The following is a 19,986-nucleotide window of genomic DNA, read 5'->3' as shown; positions in this document are numbered from 1 at the left end:
AGTCCTTTTCTTTGCCTTTTCCAGCTTCTAGAGACACCTACGTATTTTAGTGAGTGGGCCCTTTTATCTTCAGAGCATAGCATCTTCAGATTTCCCCCAGATCTGACCCTTTAGCTTTATTGCCACACCTTAGAGCAGCACAGATCATTGGGATATGCCAGTACCTAAGCTAAAAACTGTTCGTTAGGGTTTTCACAGTTTTCTTGGCAGCTCGGTCGTGTAGTCTTTTCCCACAGATCTAACTGGTAGTTCTGTGAGTAAAGGAAACCACACAGTTGCTCTACGATGCGTTTCCAATGAGTCATTTAGTTTTTAACAAAGATAAACTGAGTAATTGGAGAAATGCCAAATTAAGGTTGTTCTTGATTTTTAAAGGAAGTAAGTACTCGATTGAAAACTTGCTGGAAAATTGAAGAAAACTGATACAACTGTTAATATCTCTGTCAGTTTATAAACTCCATGAGGCAGTGGCCTTAGCTATCTTATGACGGTGTTTTATTTTATTTTTTTAGACGTTTTATTTTGTATTTCAGTTCAGTTCAGTCGCTCAGTCATGTCCGACTCTGTGACCCCATGGACTGCAGCAGGCCAGGCCTCTCTGTCCATCACCAACTGCCGGAGTTTACTCAAACTCATATCCATTGAGTCAGTGATGTTATCCAACCATCTCATCTTCTGTCATCCCCTTCTCTGCCGGCCTTCAGTCTTTCCCAGCATCAGGGTCTTTTCAAATGAGTCAGCTCTTCTCATCAGATGGCCAAAATATTGGAGTTTCAGCTTCAACAACAGTCCTTCCAGTGACCACCCAGAACTGATCTCCTTTAGGATGGACTGGTTGGATCTCCTTGCAATCCAAGGGACTCTCAAGAGTCTTCTCCAGCACCATAGTTTAACAGCATCAATTCTTCGGCACTCAGCTTTCTTTATAGTCCAACTCTCACATCTGTACATGGCTACTGGAAAAATCATAGCCTTGACTAGATGGACCTTTGTTGGCAAAGTAATGTCTCTGCTTTTGAATATGCTATCTAGGTTGGTCATAGCTTTTCTTCCAAGGAGCAAGCATCTTTTAATTTCATGGCTGCAGTCACCATCTGCAGTGATTTTGGAGCTCAAAAAGATAAAGTCTGACACTGTTTTCACTGTTTCTCCATCTGTTTGCCATGAAGTGATGGGACTGAATGCCATGATTTTTGTTTTCTGAATGTTGAACTTTAAGCCAGCTTTTTCACTCTCCTCTTTCACTTTCATCAAGAGACTCTTTAGTTCTTCTTCACTTTCTGCCATAAGGGTGGTGTCATCTGCATATCTGAGATTATTGATATTTCTCCCGGCAATCTTGATTCCAGATTGTGCTTCTTCCAGCCCAGTGTTTCTCATGATGTACTCTGCATAGAAGTTAAATAGGCAGGGTGACAATATACAGCCTTGACATACTCCTTTTCCTATTTGGAACCAGTCTGTTGTTCCATGTCCAGTTCTAACTGTTGCTTCCTGACCTGCAAACAGGTTTCTCAAGAGGCAGGTCAGGTGGTCTGGTATTCCCATCTCTTTCAGAATTTTCCACAGTTTATTGTGATCCACACAGTCAAAGGCTTTGGCATAGTCAGTAAAGCAGACATAGATGTTTTGCTGACACTCTCTTGCTTTTTCCATGATCCAGTGGATGTTGACAATTTGATCTCTGGTTCCTGTGCCTTTTCTAAAACCAGCTTGAAACAGCTGGAAGTTCACGGTTCACATATTGCTGAAGCCTGGCTTGGGAAAATTTTGAGCATTACTTTACTAGCACGTGAGATGAGTGCAATTGTGCGGTAGTTTGAGCATTCTTTGGCACTGCCTTTCTTAGGGATTGGAATGAAAACTGATCTTTTCCAGTCCTGTGGCCACTGCTGAGTTTCCCAGATTTGCTGGCATATTGAGTGCAGCACTTTGACAGCATCATATTTCAGGATTTGAAATAGCTCAACTGAAATTCCATCACCTCTACTAGCTTTGTTCGTAGTAATGCTTCCTAATGCCCACTTGACTTCACATTCCAGGATGTCTGGCTCTAGGTGAGTGATCACACCATCGTGATTATCTTGGTCATGAAGATCTTTTTTGTACAGTTCTCCTGTGTATTCTTGCCACCTCTTCTTAATATCTTCTGCTTCTGTTAGGTCCCTACCATTTCTGTCCTTTATGGAGCCCATCTTTGCATGAAATGTTCCCTTGGCATCTCTGATTTTCTTGAAGAGATCTCGGGTCTTTCCCATTCTGCTGTTTTCCTCTATCTCTTTGCATTGGTTGGTGAGGACGGCTCTCTCATCTCTCCTTGCTAGTCTCTGGAACTCTGCATTCCAGTGGGTATATCTTGCCTTTCCTCCTTTGCTTTGCTTTTCTCTTCTCTTCTTTTCTCAGCTGTTTGTAAGGCCTCCTCAGACAGCCATCTTGCTTTTTTTGCATTTCTTTTTGTTGGGGATGGTTTTGCTCCCTGTCTCCTGTACAGTATCATGAACCTCCGTCCATAGGTCATCAGGCACTCTGTCTGTCAGATCTAGTCCCTTAAATCTATTTCTCACTTGCACTGTATGATCATAAGGGATTTGATTTAGGTCATACTTGAATGGTCTAGTGGTTTTCCCTACTTTCTTCAATTTCAGTCTGAATTTAGCAATAAGGAGTTCATGATCTGAGCCACAGTCAGCTCCCAGTCTTGTTTTTGCTGATTGTATAGAGCTTCTCCATCTTTGGCTGCAAAGAAGATAATCAATCTGATGTCAGTGTTGACCATCCGGTGATGTCCATGTGTAGAGTCTTCTCTTGTGTTGTGGGAAGAGGATGTTTGCTATGACCACTGTGTTCTCTTGGCAAAACTCTATTAACCTTTGCCCTGCTTCATTCTCTATTCCAAGGCCAAATTTGCCTGTTACTCCAGGTATCTCTTGACTTCCTACTTTTGCATTCCAGTCCCCTGTAATGAAAAGGACATCTGTTTTGGTGTTAGTTCTAGAAGGTCTTGTAGGTCTTCATAGAATCATTCAACTTCAGCTTCTTTAGCGTTACTGGTTGGGGCATAGACTTGGATTACTGTGGTATTGAGTGTTTTGCCTTGGAGATGAACAGAGACCATTCTGTCGTTTTTGAGATTGCATCCCAGTAGTGCATTTTGTGATGGCTACTCCAAGCACTCTTGTGATGGCTACTCCATTTCTTCTGAGGGATTCCTGCCCATAGTAGTAGATATAATGGTCAGTGTTATGTGGCAGCCTGGATGGGAGGGGATTTGGGGGGAAAATGGATACATATGTCTGTATTGCTGAGTCCCTTAGCTGTTAACTTGAAACTATCACAACATTGTTAACTGGCTATACCAAAATACTGTTCATGGGGTTCTCAAGGCAAGAATACTGAAGTAGTTAAATTCACCCATTCCAGTCCATTTTAAGTCGCTGACTCCTAAACCGCTGACATTCACCCTTGCCATCCCCTGTCTGACCACCTCCAGTTTGCCCTGATGCACGCAGCTGACATCCAGGTTCCTGTGCAGCATTGCTCTTCACAGCATCGGACCTGCTTCCACACCAGCCACGTCCACAGCTCGATGGTGCTTTTGCTTTGGCTCCATCTTTGGCTCAGCCTTGTTTAACTCGATGAAACTATGAGCCATGCCATGTAGGGCCATCCAAGACGGATGGGTCATGGTGGAGAGTTCTGCGAAAATGTGGTCCACTGGAGAAGGAGATGGCAAACCACTTGAGTATTCTTGCCTTGAGAACTCATGACCAGTATTTTGTATTTGAGTATAGCCAGTTAACAATGTTGTGATAGTTTTAGGGGAACAGCAAAGGGACTCGGCGATACAGACATATATGTATCCATTTCCCCCCAAACTCGCCTCCCATCCAGGCTGCCACATAACACTGAGCAGAGTTCCCTGTACTATACAGTAGGCCCTTGTTGCTTATCCATTTTAAATGTCGCAGTGTGCACATGTCCATCCCAAACTCCCTCTCTCTCCTTCCCATCCTTCTCCCCAGCAACCATGAGTTGTTTCTCTGAGAGTTTCTTTCTATGTTGTAAGTTACAACTGTGGTTTCAGATTGCCTGGTACATTACAGATGTGTTACAGATGCACAGCTCATACTTGAATGGGAAATATTGGACAGTGAATCAATGGAACAGAGTGCTTAGTCCAGCCCTTGGGCTCTATTTCTGTTTGGCTACTCGATTCACCTTGCTCCTTACGTCAGGATGACGTGTGTGCTCAGTTGCGTCCGACTCCTTGTGACTCCATGGACTCTAGCCCACCAGGCTCCTCTTGTTCATGGGATTCTCCAGGCAAGAATACTGGAGTGGGTAGCCATTCCCTTCTCCAGGAGATCTTTCCATCCCAGGGATTGAAACCAAGTCTCCTGAGTCACAGGAGGATTCTTTACTGTCTGAACCATGAGGGAAGCCCCCACTAGGAGGATGATATGGCCTTATTGTTCATGTTCCTGACGTTTTTCTTCCGAACTCTGACCCCTTAGAATCCTTTCATTTTTACCTTGTAAACCGTAGGAGAAGAATTGTAGCAAACAGGGCAGGCTGGGTTATGTGGTGGTAACTAACAGCTCCCCAAATTTAATTAATTGAAGGTTTATTTATTTCTGCTCAAAGTACATGTTCATTAGGGTTAGCAGGGGATTCATGCATCACTGACCACTCAGGATCCAGACTGATGGAGCAGTTGCCGTGTTAAATGTTACTGGCTGCTCTGTTGAGCAGAAAAGATTTCACACTACAGTTCCAGGTACCCAGGACCTGAGTTACACATGGTGGTGATTCATTGTTACTAGTCATGTCCTCTCCCCCCAAGTTCCCCAGCCACTCAGCTGGTGCTAGTGGTGAAGAACCCTCCTGCCAATGCAAGAGACATAAGAGGCATGGGTTGGATCCTTGGGTTGGGAAGAGCCCCTGGAGGAGGGTATGATACTCCAGTATTCTTGCCTGGAGAATCCCATGGACAGAGGAGCCTGGTGGGCTACAGTCCGTGGTCCTGTCCATTGAGTTGGTGATGCTGTCTAACCATCTCATCCTCTGCTGCCCCCTTCTCCTTTTGCCTTCATTCTTTCCCAGCATAAGAGTCTTTTCCAATGAACTGGCTCTTCACATCAAGATTATTAAAAATTATTTATCTTTTTCCATCCTCTAGAATGTGTTCAGTAAGAAAGGTCCCTTGAAGGCAAGGACCTTATCTATGTTGTTCACTCTTATATCCCTAACACCTAGAATAATGCCATGCGTTTAGTGTGTTCATTATGTGTGTTCAAAACAAATATAGCACATCCCTTTTTTGAGTCCTTGAAAACTCTTCAGCCCAGAACGAGAGAGGGGATTATGATATTCACACTTGGGGGTTTCCCTTAAGCTATTTGGACCTTAGTATTCTGAACTGCACAATCCTGGTAGTAAAATCATGGATCCATAATCTTCAAGCCTCCTTCTAGCTTTAGAAGTCTATGACCTCTAAGTATTGGGTTGGCCAAAAAGTTCATTTGGGTTATGGAAAAAGCTGATGTTTTGTAGCACAGTATCTCCAATAAATTGTTACATTATTAAAACTTCATTTAAAATTTTGCAAGCTACTTCTCCACTGATATATAACACTTAGGATACTAAGACTTTGAAAGATGTTATTTTTAAAAACATTGTGAAATACTGTAATATATGTGTTCCTAAATACTACTGTGCTATGCAGAATTGTGTCATAAAATGCTAAAAATGGGGTTAGGAACACAATACTCAAAAACACTGTCAGTTGCACATGAAGAAAAGATAAGCTAATAAAAGCAGTGGCACAGTGTCGCACATGTTCAGTGAAGAAGTGCATACACACTACAAGAAATAGATATTCCATCAATGCCTTGTGAAAAAGACTTGAGGTTTGCTTGTTAAAGTGGGCTTCAGAGGGACTGCAGCTTGGAAGGTTTTTGTGAAGTGGTGCAAAGTGGGTGGACTGAAATCTGGTGGAAAGTTGTAGCACCAGAAATAGACGGGTGTGGTTCTCAGCGTGCAGTGAAGTGAGACAGCTGTTCATTATTTTTACCCGGCTTGGTTTGCTCTTCTGAACACAGTCCAAATGGGTACAGTTTTCTGTGCTCACCTAGTAAGTGTCTGTCCCAGGGGGAAATTGCATACAAGCCAACAGAAAATCCACATCACGCTCAAATTGTTCTCTAGTGTATTCATCATGTCGGGAGAATGCTTCAAAACAAGCATTATGGTAGACTGGACTGTAATTTGAAGACTTAAAGTTGCACAAAAAGTACACAGTTTCCGCATTACCTCACCTGGTTTCTGTAAATATTCACACCTTAGGTAGCTGTCGTATAATAACCAGGAAATTAGCATTAATGCTGTTAACCTTGGCTCTTACTCAGATTCCGTCATTTTATTACTGTTGTTGCTGTTATTACTGTTGTTACTGTTATTCTGTTCCAGGATCTAACTCAGGATCCCGTATTTCATGTACTTGTCAGGTCCCCTTAGTCTTCTCCAGTCAAGGACAGTTCCTCATCCTTTCTTTCCTGGTCTCGGTGGAGTATCCCGAGTTTGTATCTGTCTGACATTTCTTCATGGTTAGATTGAGGTTATGAATTTGGAAAAAAAGCCACAGAAGGGCTGTTGTGTCCTCCTTAGGGCGCCTCATACATAACATGTGAGACATTAATTTTTAGGATGTGTTTAATATTTCTAAGTTTTAGTTCTATAATAAAATCTGTTTATGCTTTACTGTCCATTTTTACTGTGTGGTTTAATGTCTTTCATCTTTATCAGTTCTTTGACATTATTGCTTTTCTTATGAAGAAGCCATATGGAAAAGAATTCCTGTGTAATAGGTATACCTCGTATCTTTGATTATTTTTCTTTCTGAAATGTAGTATATTTTGATCACCCAATTCTTTCTATCAATTTGAGAGGGTACAATTTTGCAATAGTGGAGTTTTTCTGCATTGTCTTTGTGACATCTTTTAATATAATTACTATCATTTTTTTTGTTTCAGTTTCAATAGTAATGGGAATTCCCACAGTGAAGAGAGAAGTTAAATCTTACCTCATAGAAACTCTTCATTCCCTTATTGATAATCTGTATCCTGAAGAGAAGTTGGACTGTGTTATAGTAGTCTTCATAGGAGAGGTAATTATTTGTTATATATATATATATTTACCACATATAATCTATAAGAATTGAGACCATGTTTTGAATATGCTCTTATAAACTTTCTGTATAAAATGTGATGAGCAGCAGTAAAGGTTAGGTGGTCTATTCCATCTGACAGGTAAATATAAATCTAACTTGCAATGTGTGCATCCACTCCCTTTCTGTGTTCACAATCCAGGAATGGTAACATCTGTCGTCAGTTGGATGGGATTATAAATATAGGTCCTTTACAAACGAGTCTCCATTTTTAGCTCCAGGACCTGAACTTGGAGATTTGCATTGATGTCTTTTGGGAGCTTTGAAACCTGAGAAAGGTTTCGCCGAGGCTGGGCTTTCTATCATTTCTATCCTCTCTACCCCTTCTCTGTACTCCCAGGATGTAGCCACATTTTTATAAACCTGTGGCTGATTCATGTTGATGCTTGGTACAAGCCACCACAGTACTGGAAAGCAATTGTCCTTCATTTATAAACAAATGAATTTTAAAAAGTCAAAAAATGAGAAGTCAAACATCATGTTAATGATAAATACTCTATTTATTTTAGTCTCCTCAAAAGATATGGGGAAAGAGTAAATCTGAGGAAGAAGCACCCTGGAATAAAAATTTCCTTAATTATTATATAGAATTTCAGAACATAAGGTTTTATAACTTCATCTGATTCTGGCCACTGATTCCCAACTTTTCAATGTCTCCTATCTCTTTTTAAATGAAAATGTTCTTGTTTATATATAAAGAATAAACACATGTATATTGTTCAAAACATTACAGAAATGTATATTGAAAAATTGCCTGTAGTTCCTCCATATAGATATAACTACTGTCACTATTTTGAAATACATATATCTTGAGGTATGAAATATGAAATACAGATATCTTAAATTTTCCCCTGGCTGTATACATATATATAAATGGAATTGTTCTGTATATTTCTTAGTATCATGGACATTTTCCCAAGCTAAAACAGATAGCTATCACACCATCATTGTTATGGCTTTAAAACATTCCACTGTATGGTTTTTAACATTCTTGATGTAATTTCTGATTGACAGATTTAGACCGTTTCACACCTTTGCTATTTTCACACCGTACTGAACATGACTATAAATAAATGGTTGTGCGCTTGGCTGGTACTGATGCAGGATCAATTCCTAACTAACTATCAGTTCCTAACTAACATGGAATTACTGGGTAGAGTCCACATGCATTAAATGTTCATACCTGGGCAAGACGCCCTGCAGAAGTTGAGCTGCTCATGTCCCTTTTCAGCAGTCTGGGAGAGAGCTTGGTACCCTGTCCCCAGGCTCTGTGAGATAATATTATTATTCTTTAAGTATATTTTGGCTAATTTGATGGGTAATGATAATACATTGCTTTTGTTTAATTTGGATTTGTCTGTTGAATGGGATTAAATGGTTTATATATATTTGGACCGTTTTGTATTTATAATATTATTATTTTTTAACTTATTTATTTTAATTGGAGGCTAAATATTTTACAATATTGTGGTGGTTTTTGCCATACACTGACATGAATCAGCCACGGGTGTACATGTGTCCCCCTGTTCTGAACCCCACTCCCACCTCCCTCGCCCTCCCATCCCTCTGGGTTGTCCCAGTGCACCGGCTTTGAGAGCCCTGCTTCATGCATCGAACCTGGACTGGTCATATCTCACATGTGGTAATATACATGTTTCAATGCTGTTCTCTCAAATCATCCCACCCTTGCCTTCTCCCACGGAGTCCAAAAGTCTGTTTTTTACATCTGTGTCTCTTTTGCTATCTTGTATATAGGGTCATTGTTTCCATCTTTCTAAATTCCATATGTATGTGTTACTATACTGTATTGGTGTTTTTCTTTCTGACTTTCTTTCTTACTCTGTATAATAGACTCCAGTTTCATCCACCTCATTAGAAATGACTCAAATGCGTTCTTTTTTATAGCTGAGTAATCAGGGAAGCCTGGCGTGCTGTGATTCATGGGGTCGCAAAGAGTCGGACACGACTGAGCAACTGAACTGAACTGAATATTCCATTGCATATGTGTACCACAACTTTCTTATCCATTCATCTACGAATGGACATCTAGGTTGCTTCCATATCCTAGCTGTTGTAAACAGTGCTGCAATGAACATTGGGGTACACGTGTCTCTTTCATTTCTGGTTTCCTCGGTGTGTATGTCCAGCAGTGGGATTGCTGGGTTGCATTCTATTTCTAGTTTTTTAAGGAATCTCCACACTGTTCTCCATAGTGGCTGTACTAGTTTGCATTCCCACCAACAGTGTAAGAGACTTCCCTTTTCTTCACACCCTCTCCAGCATTTATTGTTTGTAGACTTTTCGATAGTAGCCGTTCTGACCGATGTGAGATGGTTCCTCATTGTGGTTTGATTTGCAGTTCTCTGATAATGAGTAATGTTGAGTAGCCTTTGCTCATTTTCATTTGTAAGTTTTGATTTATAAGAAATTTTCATATAAATGAACTCTGACTGTTTAATGAACTCTTGTCCAGTTTTCTTTTTGCGTGAGCTTTGTTTATGATGTTTTTGTCTGTTATAGAAATTCTACATTTAAATTAATCAAATTTGTCAATCACATATTGTATATCAGTAGAAATTGGTACAACCTCTTTAGAAAGCAGTTTGTCAATCGCTGTTAAAATGTCAGGTCTCCTCTGTGAGCTAACATCCTGCTTCTAAAAATTGATCCAGTACATTTTGAGTATTTAAATATATTCCAGCACATGACACATTCATACAGCTCTTAATGTACATTGACAAAATGAATAGAGAAAATGGTCTCGTGAAATAGACTGGGAACCATTTTTTAAAATTAATTCTTATTGACGTCTCACTGCTTTACAACGTTGTGTTAGTTTCTGCTATGCAGTAAAGTGAGTCAGTTTTATATATGTGTATATATTTATATATCTCCCCTCTTTTTTAGATTTTCTTAGACTTGAAACTGTTAGTAGCAGATATCTTGAGAACGGGGATTATGGGAAGATACCACTTTATATTCCATGTAGTTTTGTAAAATTAAAACTGAAGAAATTGCTAGTTCTTTGTTTTTGACTGTGCTGGGTCTTTGTTGCCGTGTGGGAGCTTTCTCGAGTTGTGGTGCCTGGGCTTCCCATTGTAGTAGCTTGTCTTGTTGGGGAGCATGGGCTCCAGGGCGTGTGGGCTCAGTAGTGTGAGGACAGCTTAGTTGCTCCACGGCATGTGGGATCTTCCTGGACCAAGGATCAAGTCTGTGTCCCCTGCATTGGCAGGTGGATTCTTATGCACTGTACTGCCAGGGAAGACCTAAGATTAGAACTTTTTTGCAATGAGCTTGTATTGATTTTTATCAGGAAAAAAAGCCTTAAAATTTAAAAACTATAGAATAAAAAACTATCCTTATTCATTTGAAAACTTGTACTCAGCTTATAGACAGAGATAAACGCTTGCTGTTTTTCAGTTGCTCAGTCGTGTCCAGCTCTTTGTGACCCCATGGATTGCAGCACACCAGACTTTCCTGTCCTTCACTGTCTCCAGGAATTTGCTCAAGTTCATGTTCATTGAGTTGGTGATGCCATCCAGGCATCTCATCCTCTGTCTCCCCCATCTCCTGCCTCAATCTTTCCCAGCAGCAGGGTCTTTTCCAGTGAGTCAGCTCTTTGCATCAAGTGACCAAAATATTGGAGCTTCAGCTTCAGAATAAGTCCTTCCAATGAATATTCAGGGTTGAGTTCCTTTAGGATTGACTGGTTTGATCTCCTTGCAGTCCAAGGGACTCTCAAGAGTCTTCTCCAGTGCCACAGTTTGAAAGCATCAATACTTTGGCACTCCGCTTTCTTTCTGGTCCACCTTTCACATCTGTACATGACTACTAGAAAAAACATAGCTTTGATTGTATGGACCTTTGTTTGCAAAATGATGTCTCTGCTTTTTAATGTGCTGTCTAGGTTTGTTACAGCTTTTGAACACTATGAAGATTCAGGACCCTTTTGCTGTAGCTGTTTGTCTGATCACTAAGATGTAATAATGCTCGGTTTGGAGTCACATGACCTGTGTTCAGGGTCTGGATTCTGCCACTGGAGCAGGTAGTTTTTTTGGTCAGCCTCAGTTTCTTCATCTTTAAAAGGAGAGTAATGCCTTTGAGGTCAACACTGTTGCAGGGAGGTGCACTGAGATCACACTTTGGGGACATACTATAACACCAGGCAAGTCCCAGTATAAAATTATTAATCGCCACATTTGGTTCAACATTGATGAAGAGTTTTCACCTAGGTGTCTGGTAGCCTGGGACTCATTTAATGCTATTCCCAGATGCGTGTTCTGTGACTCTGACCGTGATCTTCGTGTAGGAGGTTCCTAATCTAGATCTCTAGCTGCTTCTTGAGCCTCTGCTTTCAACTGCTGCCTTGATAGCATTGTTTGAAGTATTTTATGGGCAACTCTTAATCTGTCCATAACTAAATTAATCTGGTTTCTCCACACTGCCTCTCTTCCAGGTTTCTGGTCTGTTTATTAAAGGTTCTTTACATCATAGTGTGGGCTGCCCTTGTGGCTCAGCTGGTAAAGAATCCACCTGCAATGCAGGAGCCCTGGGTTCGATCCCTGGGTTGGGAAGATCCCCTGGAGAAGGGAAAGGATACCCACTCCAGTATTCTGGCCTGGAGAATTCCATGGACTGTGTAGTCCATGGGGTTGCAGAGAGTCAGACCCTACTGAGCGCCTTTCGCTGCTGCTTGACACCATAGTGTTGGCAGGGCTGGGCTGTAGTCATTCCGCTGTCAGTTTCTTACATGGACCTTGGATGCTCCTGATCCCCTTTGTGCTATTCCTCACCCTAAACGTTGCTTCTTCCTTTTCCTTCCTTATTCCTCCTCCAGCTCCCAGCTCATCCCTTTTATGAAAGTTTCCCCTGCCCTCCCATTTGAAATTAACCTAGAGTAAATTGGCCAAAGAGAATTTGTGTTTTGCTCACATTTTCAGCTTTTATAAAAGTATGAATTACCATGGGTCTCCTGTAACATGTGAGGAGAAAATTAGAAATGAAAAAACACGACAAGAACACACATAGACAGTGAAGGAGGTCATGTCTCTTCATCCTTGCTGGACTTTCTGCTCTTTGTGTTTTTTCCTTGAAGTGGGGAACCGGAAGATGCCCCTTGGGGAAGAAAGGAGAGTCAGAAAAGTAATCATTTGCTGTGTCTCTGTTTCTTTGTCCCTCTCTGATGATTTTTCCTTAAATGTCCATTGGTTTAACTTGATGAGACATTTACAGAAAATTCAAGGTTTTGAACAGTTGGCTGTTGGGGCATTACTGAGAGCTCACTAACTGCACTCTGAAATTGCAGGAGGAGTGGAGAGGAGTGAATTCCACGTGCTCTGAAGGATCTGTGATGCCAACCAAGGGTGGTATTCCTATTTTAAGATTGCATCATTCTTGTGTTTCCTTTTACTTAGAAGATAATTCTTATTTTTGTATCTCAATGATCCTTGGTTGTCTGTATGCCTCTTTATTTTTATGTATATATTTTATTATTAATTTATAATATTTCCTATTTCATAGGCATTTCTATAATATTTTTTCTGTCACCATCATTTCTGACAATATTTTCCTACAGTATATGCTGAATTTTAGCAAAAATTATTTTTTTATGCTATTCTCTTATCTTTGGAGAATTCCCCATGTAATGAATCTTGTTGAAAGAAAGTGTCTTCCTCCTACTATGGAAAACTAAAAAATGCCAGATATTTGCTTGATCCGTTCAGTCATGTGACCTAAGCTCAGCCATGTGGCTATTCCTTTCCCAGATTTTGCATGGAGCTTCAGTTTTTTCAGATGACGTGGAAAACCCCTCCGAAACAGGCAGATTGCTCGGAGTAAGACGGGAATTTATTAAGGTGGCTGGATATAGGATCAGTTTATACTTCTAAATGCCAATAGCAAAAAATTGGAAAATGCATTTAGCAGTATTTTTCTAAAGAAGCAGAGATCGTGGACAGTGCATTCTGGTGATGGGCAGTGGTGGTATTGGGGTCTCCAGGGACTACAGGGGCAGAGTCAGAGCACCGACTATTGATGGATGGCGAGGACTTGAAAGCTTTGGCATTGTGACTATTCTGTGATTTTTGGCTCTGGCCCCGCTTTATTTCTGCTGCCTTCCTAGCCTGGTTCCTCAAGCTCACTGGAGGTTCTGTGAATTCTAGCCAGTAATCTTCAGTAAACTGTTTTTCTAATTGTTCTACCTGAGTCAATTTCTGTTGGTTCCAACTAAGATCCTGTTTGCCTATAAACAATCTGAAAGCCATATTTAATTTTTAAGTTCCTAAACAATAGATTTCAAGTTGTGATTCTACAGTGAAATAACAAATTCATCATGTTGGAAAAATACCTAAAAGTAGTCTCTGAAAAGTTGAGTTTAGAGAATTTCTGGCTCTTTGGAGTGTTTAATATTTGGCGTGAGAACAGTTTTGCTTTTTATTCAGTTTCCGGTTTTACTGTTGTGTATATCCTCGTTTGTGTTTTGCAGTGAGAGTGCTAGAGACCTTTAGTGTGCTTTCTTTAAATCCTTTGACTTAAATTGAGTTAATAGTGCTAGTTGGTTAGCAGGCCTATGGGCAGGATTTGCAGAGCAGGTAAATTTATAAATGAAAACAAATTGAATAATAACCAGAGAGAATTGATCCAGTTGCTGTGGATTTTTATTTTTTGTTCTATATTTTATTTGCAAGGGAAAATTATTTGCTACTTAGTTAATTTTTTGGTCAGGTAATAGGATCATATGGTTTAAAAATTATAAATGTGTGTTAGATACCTCAAAAAGTCTCTCCTGTAAGGCTGTTCCCCTTGCCTGTTAGATTTTTTTAAAGCTTTTATATTGGACATTAGCCAGTTAACAATGTTGTGATATTTGCAGGTGGACTGCAGAGGGGCTCAGCCACGCACATACATGTGTCCATTCTCCCCCAAACTCCTCTCCCATCCAGGCTGCCATATAACATTGAGCAGAGTGCCCTGTGCTGTAGCTCCTTGTTGGTGATCCATTTTAGACAAAGCAGCGTGTATGTGTCTCTCCGTGACTATCCCTTCCCGCCTCCATCCCCCCTACCCCACCCCTGGCCACGGTAAGTTCATTCTCTTAAGTCTGTGAGGGTGCTTCTGTTTTGTAAATGCATCCGTCTGTATCATTTCTTTTCAGATTCTGCGCATAAGGGGTGTCGTGTGGTATGTGCCCTTCTCTGCCTGCCTTCCTTCACTCAGCACGACGCTCTGTACGTCCCCCTCGCCTGTTATGGTTGTTTACCCATTCAGAGATATTTCACGAGTGTAGGCGTGGATGTATTATTTTTCTCCCCGTTTCTACATAGATGATAAAATACTAACAGATTTTCGTATTAGAACAGTAGGAGCTACTTAGGTTTCTTGTCAGTTTTGATAAAATGCCTTCCTAGAAAGTGGTTCGTTTTATAAAAGTTTGAAAATTTACTTTATATAGAGTAGAGCAAAGTACTTGTTCTTTTTGTGATGATTTCACACACCTTAATTTCTTTGTTTATGAGTTTGTATTTGTATGCCCTTTCCCTTTAATGGGTTAGCTAGTGGATCTGGTTTTATTTATTATCCTCTAGACCATCTTTTAGGTTTATTATTTCTCTTTTTTGTTTTCTAATTTATTATTGTCTGCTTTTAACACTATTAATTGTTTTTGCTTTTGTTTGTTCCATTTTATAGTTTGCAAACATCTTGACCCAGATGCTACACTGATTTGTTATTTGCTATTTATTATTTCCTTTTGCTAATAGAAGAACTAATATCCCATAGGTTCTAATGTGAAATGTTTCAATTCTTATTAGTCCATGATTTTTTAAATTGAAGTATAGTTTATTTATAGTGTTATAGTTTTAGGTGTACAGCATAGTGATTCAATGTTTCTGCAGATTATCATCCATTTAAAGTTATTATAAATGGCTATGTTCCTTGTATCTATTAATTTCCTACCCCTACCCTGCACCATCTGTGATTTTGGTTTGTGTTTCCTCTTTGACCAAGGAAATGACCAAGAGTTTTCTTAAATTTTCTTGTTGGTAGGGGCTTTTTGTTTTTGCATTGGTTATTTTGGGGGGAAGTTTCACATTTCATTTTTTAAAACTATTTTGAAATAATCTTCAACTTGTAGGAAAATTGCAGAAGTTATACTGAGTTCCCAGATACCCTGTAGCCGATCTCCCCAAATGTCAGCATCTTACATGGCCATGATGTACGTCTGTGTACATCCTGTGAGTCTATTGGTAGGTACAGCCCAATACCACAGGGTTTATTCTAGCCTCCGAGCTCATTCCTTAGTTTAATCTCTTTTTCTCCAGCGATGAGAAGTTTGGTCCTCATGCTTCACAGTGTATCTGCTTACTTGGTGTGTGTGCTCAGTTGTGTCCGACTTGCAGCCCCAGGGACTGTAGCCCGCCAGGCTTCTCTGTCCATGGACCTTTTCAAACAGTACTGGAGCAGGTTGCCATTTCCTGCTCCAGGGGATCTTTCCAACCTGGAGATTGAACCCGTGTCCTTCACATCTTCTGCACTGGCACATGGGTTCTTCGCCACTCGCTCCACCTGGGAACCCCATCTACTTACTTGCTTAACCTACTTAAATCTGTTGATTGAAGTTCATTTTCTCGTTTTCCTTAAGAAAGGTTCTTGTGAGGAATTTCTTTTTTTTTCCTGAAGAAGTTATAGTGCTGTTGCTGAAACTAGATGGATGTTATTCCAGCTTTCTTATTTTTTGCTACAAGTAGTCCATAATTAGTCTAATTGCCCAAAAGATTCTTTTTCAGTTTTAAAGCCTACATAATTTTGCTATAATATGTCTTGATTTTAACCACTCTTTGTGGATCATTTTTCCTGGCACACGATATATTCTTTAGGTGTATAGAGTCAAGTCTTAATTTCAATAAAGAACTTTTGAATGGTACCTTTTATTATAAAAACTTTAAGACATACAACAAAATTGATAGAATTTTATAGTAAATACCTATTTACATACTACCTAAATTCTGCTAATGTTTTAGTGTTTGTATTTACCACGTCTCTATTTATCCATCATTATTTGAACCTTGCCCATTAAAAATTTGGATGGTGGTATTGAGTTTTTCAGAGTTCTTTGTAAATAGTGGATGCCATTCCTTTGTCAAATACGTGATTTTGTGAATGTTTCTCCCAATCTGTGGACGCCCATGCATCTTTTTGCCTTGTCTTAGTGAGCACAACTTTTTCATTTTGATGAAGTTTAATTTGTCAATGTTTTTTGTAACAACTGTTGCTCTCCATGACTTAAGGAACCCTTGCTTCCCCCTAAATCATAAAGATTTTCTTCTCTGAAAAATTCACGCTTCAACTTCTGCTTTAAGTCTGCAGTCATGTTAAAGTTCACTGTTTTTTATGTGGGTGTCCTTTACTCTTGTACCAGGTATTGAAACACTTTCCTTTCCCCATTGGATTTCTTTGGTGCTTTGGTTGAAAAGCCAGTGATCCTATAAGTGTGGGTCTTTTTTTTTTGTTTTATTCCATTGATCTGTAGCTTGATCCTTATACAAACTCCTCACTATCTTAATGACTATAATATTGAAGTGTTGAGGTCAGGTAAGATTAAGTCCTCCAATTCTCTTCTTTTCAAGATTATTTTAGATACTTTAGGTCTTTTGCATTTCTGTGTATATTTTAGAATCATTCCAGTCATTTCTACTATCTGCAGTTGCTTCACAACAGCTTCAACTGGGTGTGTTTTTCTTTTAAATTAATGAAGAAGTATTTGGTCCTTATTTCTCACCTGTTTTGTGGCTATTGACGTAGTTACTTTTGTTTACAGGTTTTGTTGAAGTTCTTCTTTATTTCTTGTATTTTTCCGTAGTTGCTGTGTTGGTTCCTTCTTTGTGAGTCCTCATTGAAGGAAATGGTTTTTCTCTCTAGACTCCTGATTTATGGGAGGAGGCGGCACAGGCTAGTTGGTGATTTGTTTTAGTTTTTGATCAAAGACCATGCCTTTGTAACTGCCACAGAGTCTGGCTGCTTCCTGCAAATATAGCTAGCCTTCACGATTCTGCATGTTACCTGGGGTTACTGGAATCAAACTGGGTTCCTTCTGAGTGTGAGGATTTTGGTTGCTAACTTTGGTTTTACTGAAAATGGAGTTTGCAGTCATAACTGTTGCTCAGTGGTGAGCGTGTGTGATGTGCGTGCGGAGTTCCCGTGTGACCTCTGTGTGAATGCTTTAGTCTGTGTTGGCTAGACCCTTCAATGTGCTTTCAGCCGGGAGTTCTGACCAATGCTTCGGGACTTTCTTCCACCCCAAAGCATCTGACAAGTGCAGTTTCCTCAGAAACAGTGGCCATCGCTAGACGTAGCATTTTCTCAAACTCGCGTCATTACCTGTTTGTCACCTTTTTTAATAGAGGCAAAAGAATAGATTTCATTCTAAGTATGCTTTCACTCATTGAACTAGTATTTATTGAAGTACTAAAATGAGGAAGGTACTGGAGGAGATTAAAAAAAAAAATCCATTAGACAGTAGATGGTGCCCTTAACTTGTAGTCTGGAATTACACAAGAATAATTTTTTCTGTACGCTTTTCTTTTTTTGAAAAATTTGTGTTAGTTATATATGCACAAAGCTAAGTGCATTCAAGTTATACATGCACAAGAGTCCAGTGGTACCTCAAGGTTTATTAGACTAAACAGCAGCCTCCTGTCTTCATTCTTCCTGCCCCACCCCTTTCCCTTCCCTTCTGTTCCCCATCTCCTCCCCCTCTGAGGTCTCCAGCTCACTGGCCATCAGGGAAAGTAGAAATACTTCTTGTGATGCTGTTCAGTTGCTCATCATTTTTTATCTTTTCAAAGAACTGACTCTTAGTTTTCTTGCCTTTAGCATTTCTATATTTTCATTTTATTTTTATTTATTTGATTAGTTTTTATTGAAGCATAGTTGAATTATGTTAATGACTGCTATGCAGCAAAGTGACTCAATGATACGTATATTATATATTCTTTTTCACAATCTTTTCCATTATTGAATATAGTGCTCATGCCTTTTGCAGACTTGCTGATGATCTGTCTAGTTATTAGTTGTTTCTGTTCTTGAATTTAAATTACAGGTAACTGTCTTGGTGCTTCCGAAGTATTTTTGACCTGTGATTTTTTTAGCAGCTAGATTTTAAGATGTTGGGCTTCCCAGGTAGCTCAAACAAGTGAAGAATCTGCCTGCAATGTGGGAGACCTGGGTTTGATCCCTGGGTCGGGAAGATCCCCTAGAGAAGGGCATAGCATCCCATTCCATTATTCTTGCCTGGAGAATTCCATTGACAGAGGAGCCTGGTGGGCTAAGTCCATGGGGTCGCTACTAGCTGGACACAACTGAGCGACTTCACTTTCACTTTTCTCCTTCATGCCTTGGAGAAGGAAATGGCAACCCACTCCAGTGTTCTTGCCTGGAGAATCCCAGGGATGGTGGAGCCTGGTGGGCTGCCGTCTATGGGGTCACACACAGTCGGACACGACTGAAGCGACTTAGCAGCAGCAGCAGTTATTTACCGAAACAGTGGTGTTAGACATATCATTGAATGAAGCAAAGCCTCTGCCCAATGAAACTTACATTGTCAAGAAGGACAGATAAAAAAGCAAATACATATCAGTAATATGTTAGATGGTAGTGAATAATATATGTTAGATGGTTCAGTTCAGTCGCTCAGTTGTGTCCGACTCTTTGTGACCCCATGAATCGCAGCACGCCCAGGCCTTCCTGTCCATCACCAACTCCCAGAGTTCACTCAAGACTCACATCCATTGAGTTGGTGATGCCATCCAGCCATCCTATCCTCTATTGTCCCCTTCCCCTTCTGCCCCCAATCCCTCCCAGCATCAGAGTCTTTTCCAATGAGTCAACTCTTCACATGAGATGGCCAAAGTACTAGTGGAGAATAAATCAGAGTGAATAATAAAGGAAGTACCAGGTTGCCAAAGGATGGTTTATTTGAGTGATCAGGACCTTTGGGTAAAGACCTGAAGGGTGCAGCGGCTGAACAGTCCAGGTGGACTCACAGTGTGTGCAAAAGCCCTGAGGTGAGAGCACTGCTTGGCACATTTTGTGAACCAGCAAGGGGAGGCCTGTGTGACTGGAGCAGAGAAGATAAGGGGCTCAGCAAGGGGCAGCAGGTGGAGGAGTCGGTTGGTCCAGATCGCTTTGGACTCTCCAGGCCATCACGAGAATGTGACTTCTACCCTCAGTCAGAGAACTGACAAAAAGTTTTAATTTTTGGTAAAGAGCCACATGACAAACGTTTTAGGCTTTGCAGGACGTTCAGTCTCTGCTGCCGCTGCTCAACTCAGCTGTTGTAGCCCCCCAAACAGCCAGAAACAATATGTAAATAAAAGGGTGGGGTTGTGTTCCAGTAAAGTTTTTAGTTTATGAAAACAAATAGTGGGTCTGTTTTGCAAACTGCTGATGTAGAAAGTCATTTGAGAGCTTCAAGTAGAAAAGATGCCTGACTGGCTTTTTTTTCTTTGAAGGCACTTTTGTTGGTGTTCAATTGCTCACTCGTGTCTGACTCTTTGCCACCCCATGGACTGCAGCATGCCAGGCTTCCCTGTCTTTTACCATCTCCCAGAGTTTGCTCAAACTCATGTCCATTGAGTCAGTGATGCCATCCAACCATCTCATCCTCTGTCACCCCTCTTCTCCTCTTGCCCTCAGTCTTTCCCAGCATCAGGGTCTTTTCCAATAAATGACTTTAAAATACTTTATTTGGAAATAATTTTAGAATT

The 19,986-nt window shown here is 40.4% G+C and overlaps 1 protein-coding gene across 2 annotated transcripts in view; it reads left to right on the top strand.

Moving 5' to 3' along the window:
* Positions 1-19,986, top strand: part of MGAT4A (mannosyl (alpha-1,3-)-glycoprotein beta-1,4-N-acetylglucosaminyltransferase, isozyme A) — a 119,931-nt gene that overhangs the window by 56,531 nt on the left and 43,414 nt on the right. For both annotated transcript variants that reach the window (XM_018054899.1, XM_018054900.1), the window contains exon 5: positions 7,032-7,165. In XM_018054899.1, the coding sequence (XP_017910388.1) occupies positions 7,032-7,165 (134 nt within the window). The remainder of the gene's footprint in view (positions 1-7,031; positions 7,166-19,986) is intronic.

Source organism: Capra hircus, chromosome 11 (assembly GCF_001704415.2).
Source record: "Capra hircus breed San Clemente chromosome 11, ASM170441v1, whole genome shotgun sequence".
In the NCBI taxonomy this organism is placed as follows: Eukaryota; Metazoa; Chordata; class Mammalia; order Artiodactyla; family Bovidae; genus Capra; species Capra hircus.
The sequence above is the reverse complement of the archived record's forward strand: the minus strand, read 5'-3'. Positions and strand labels throughout refer to the sequence as shown.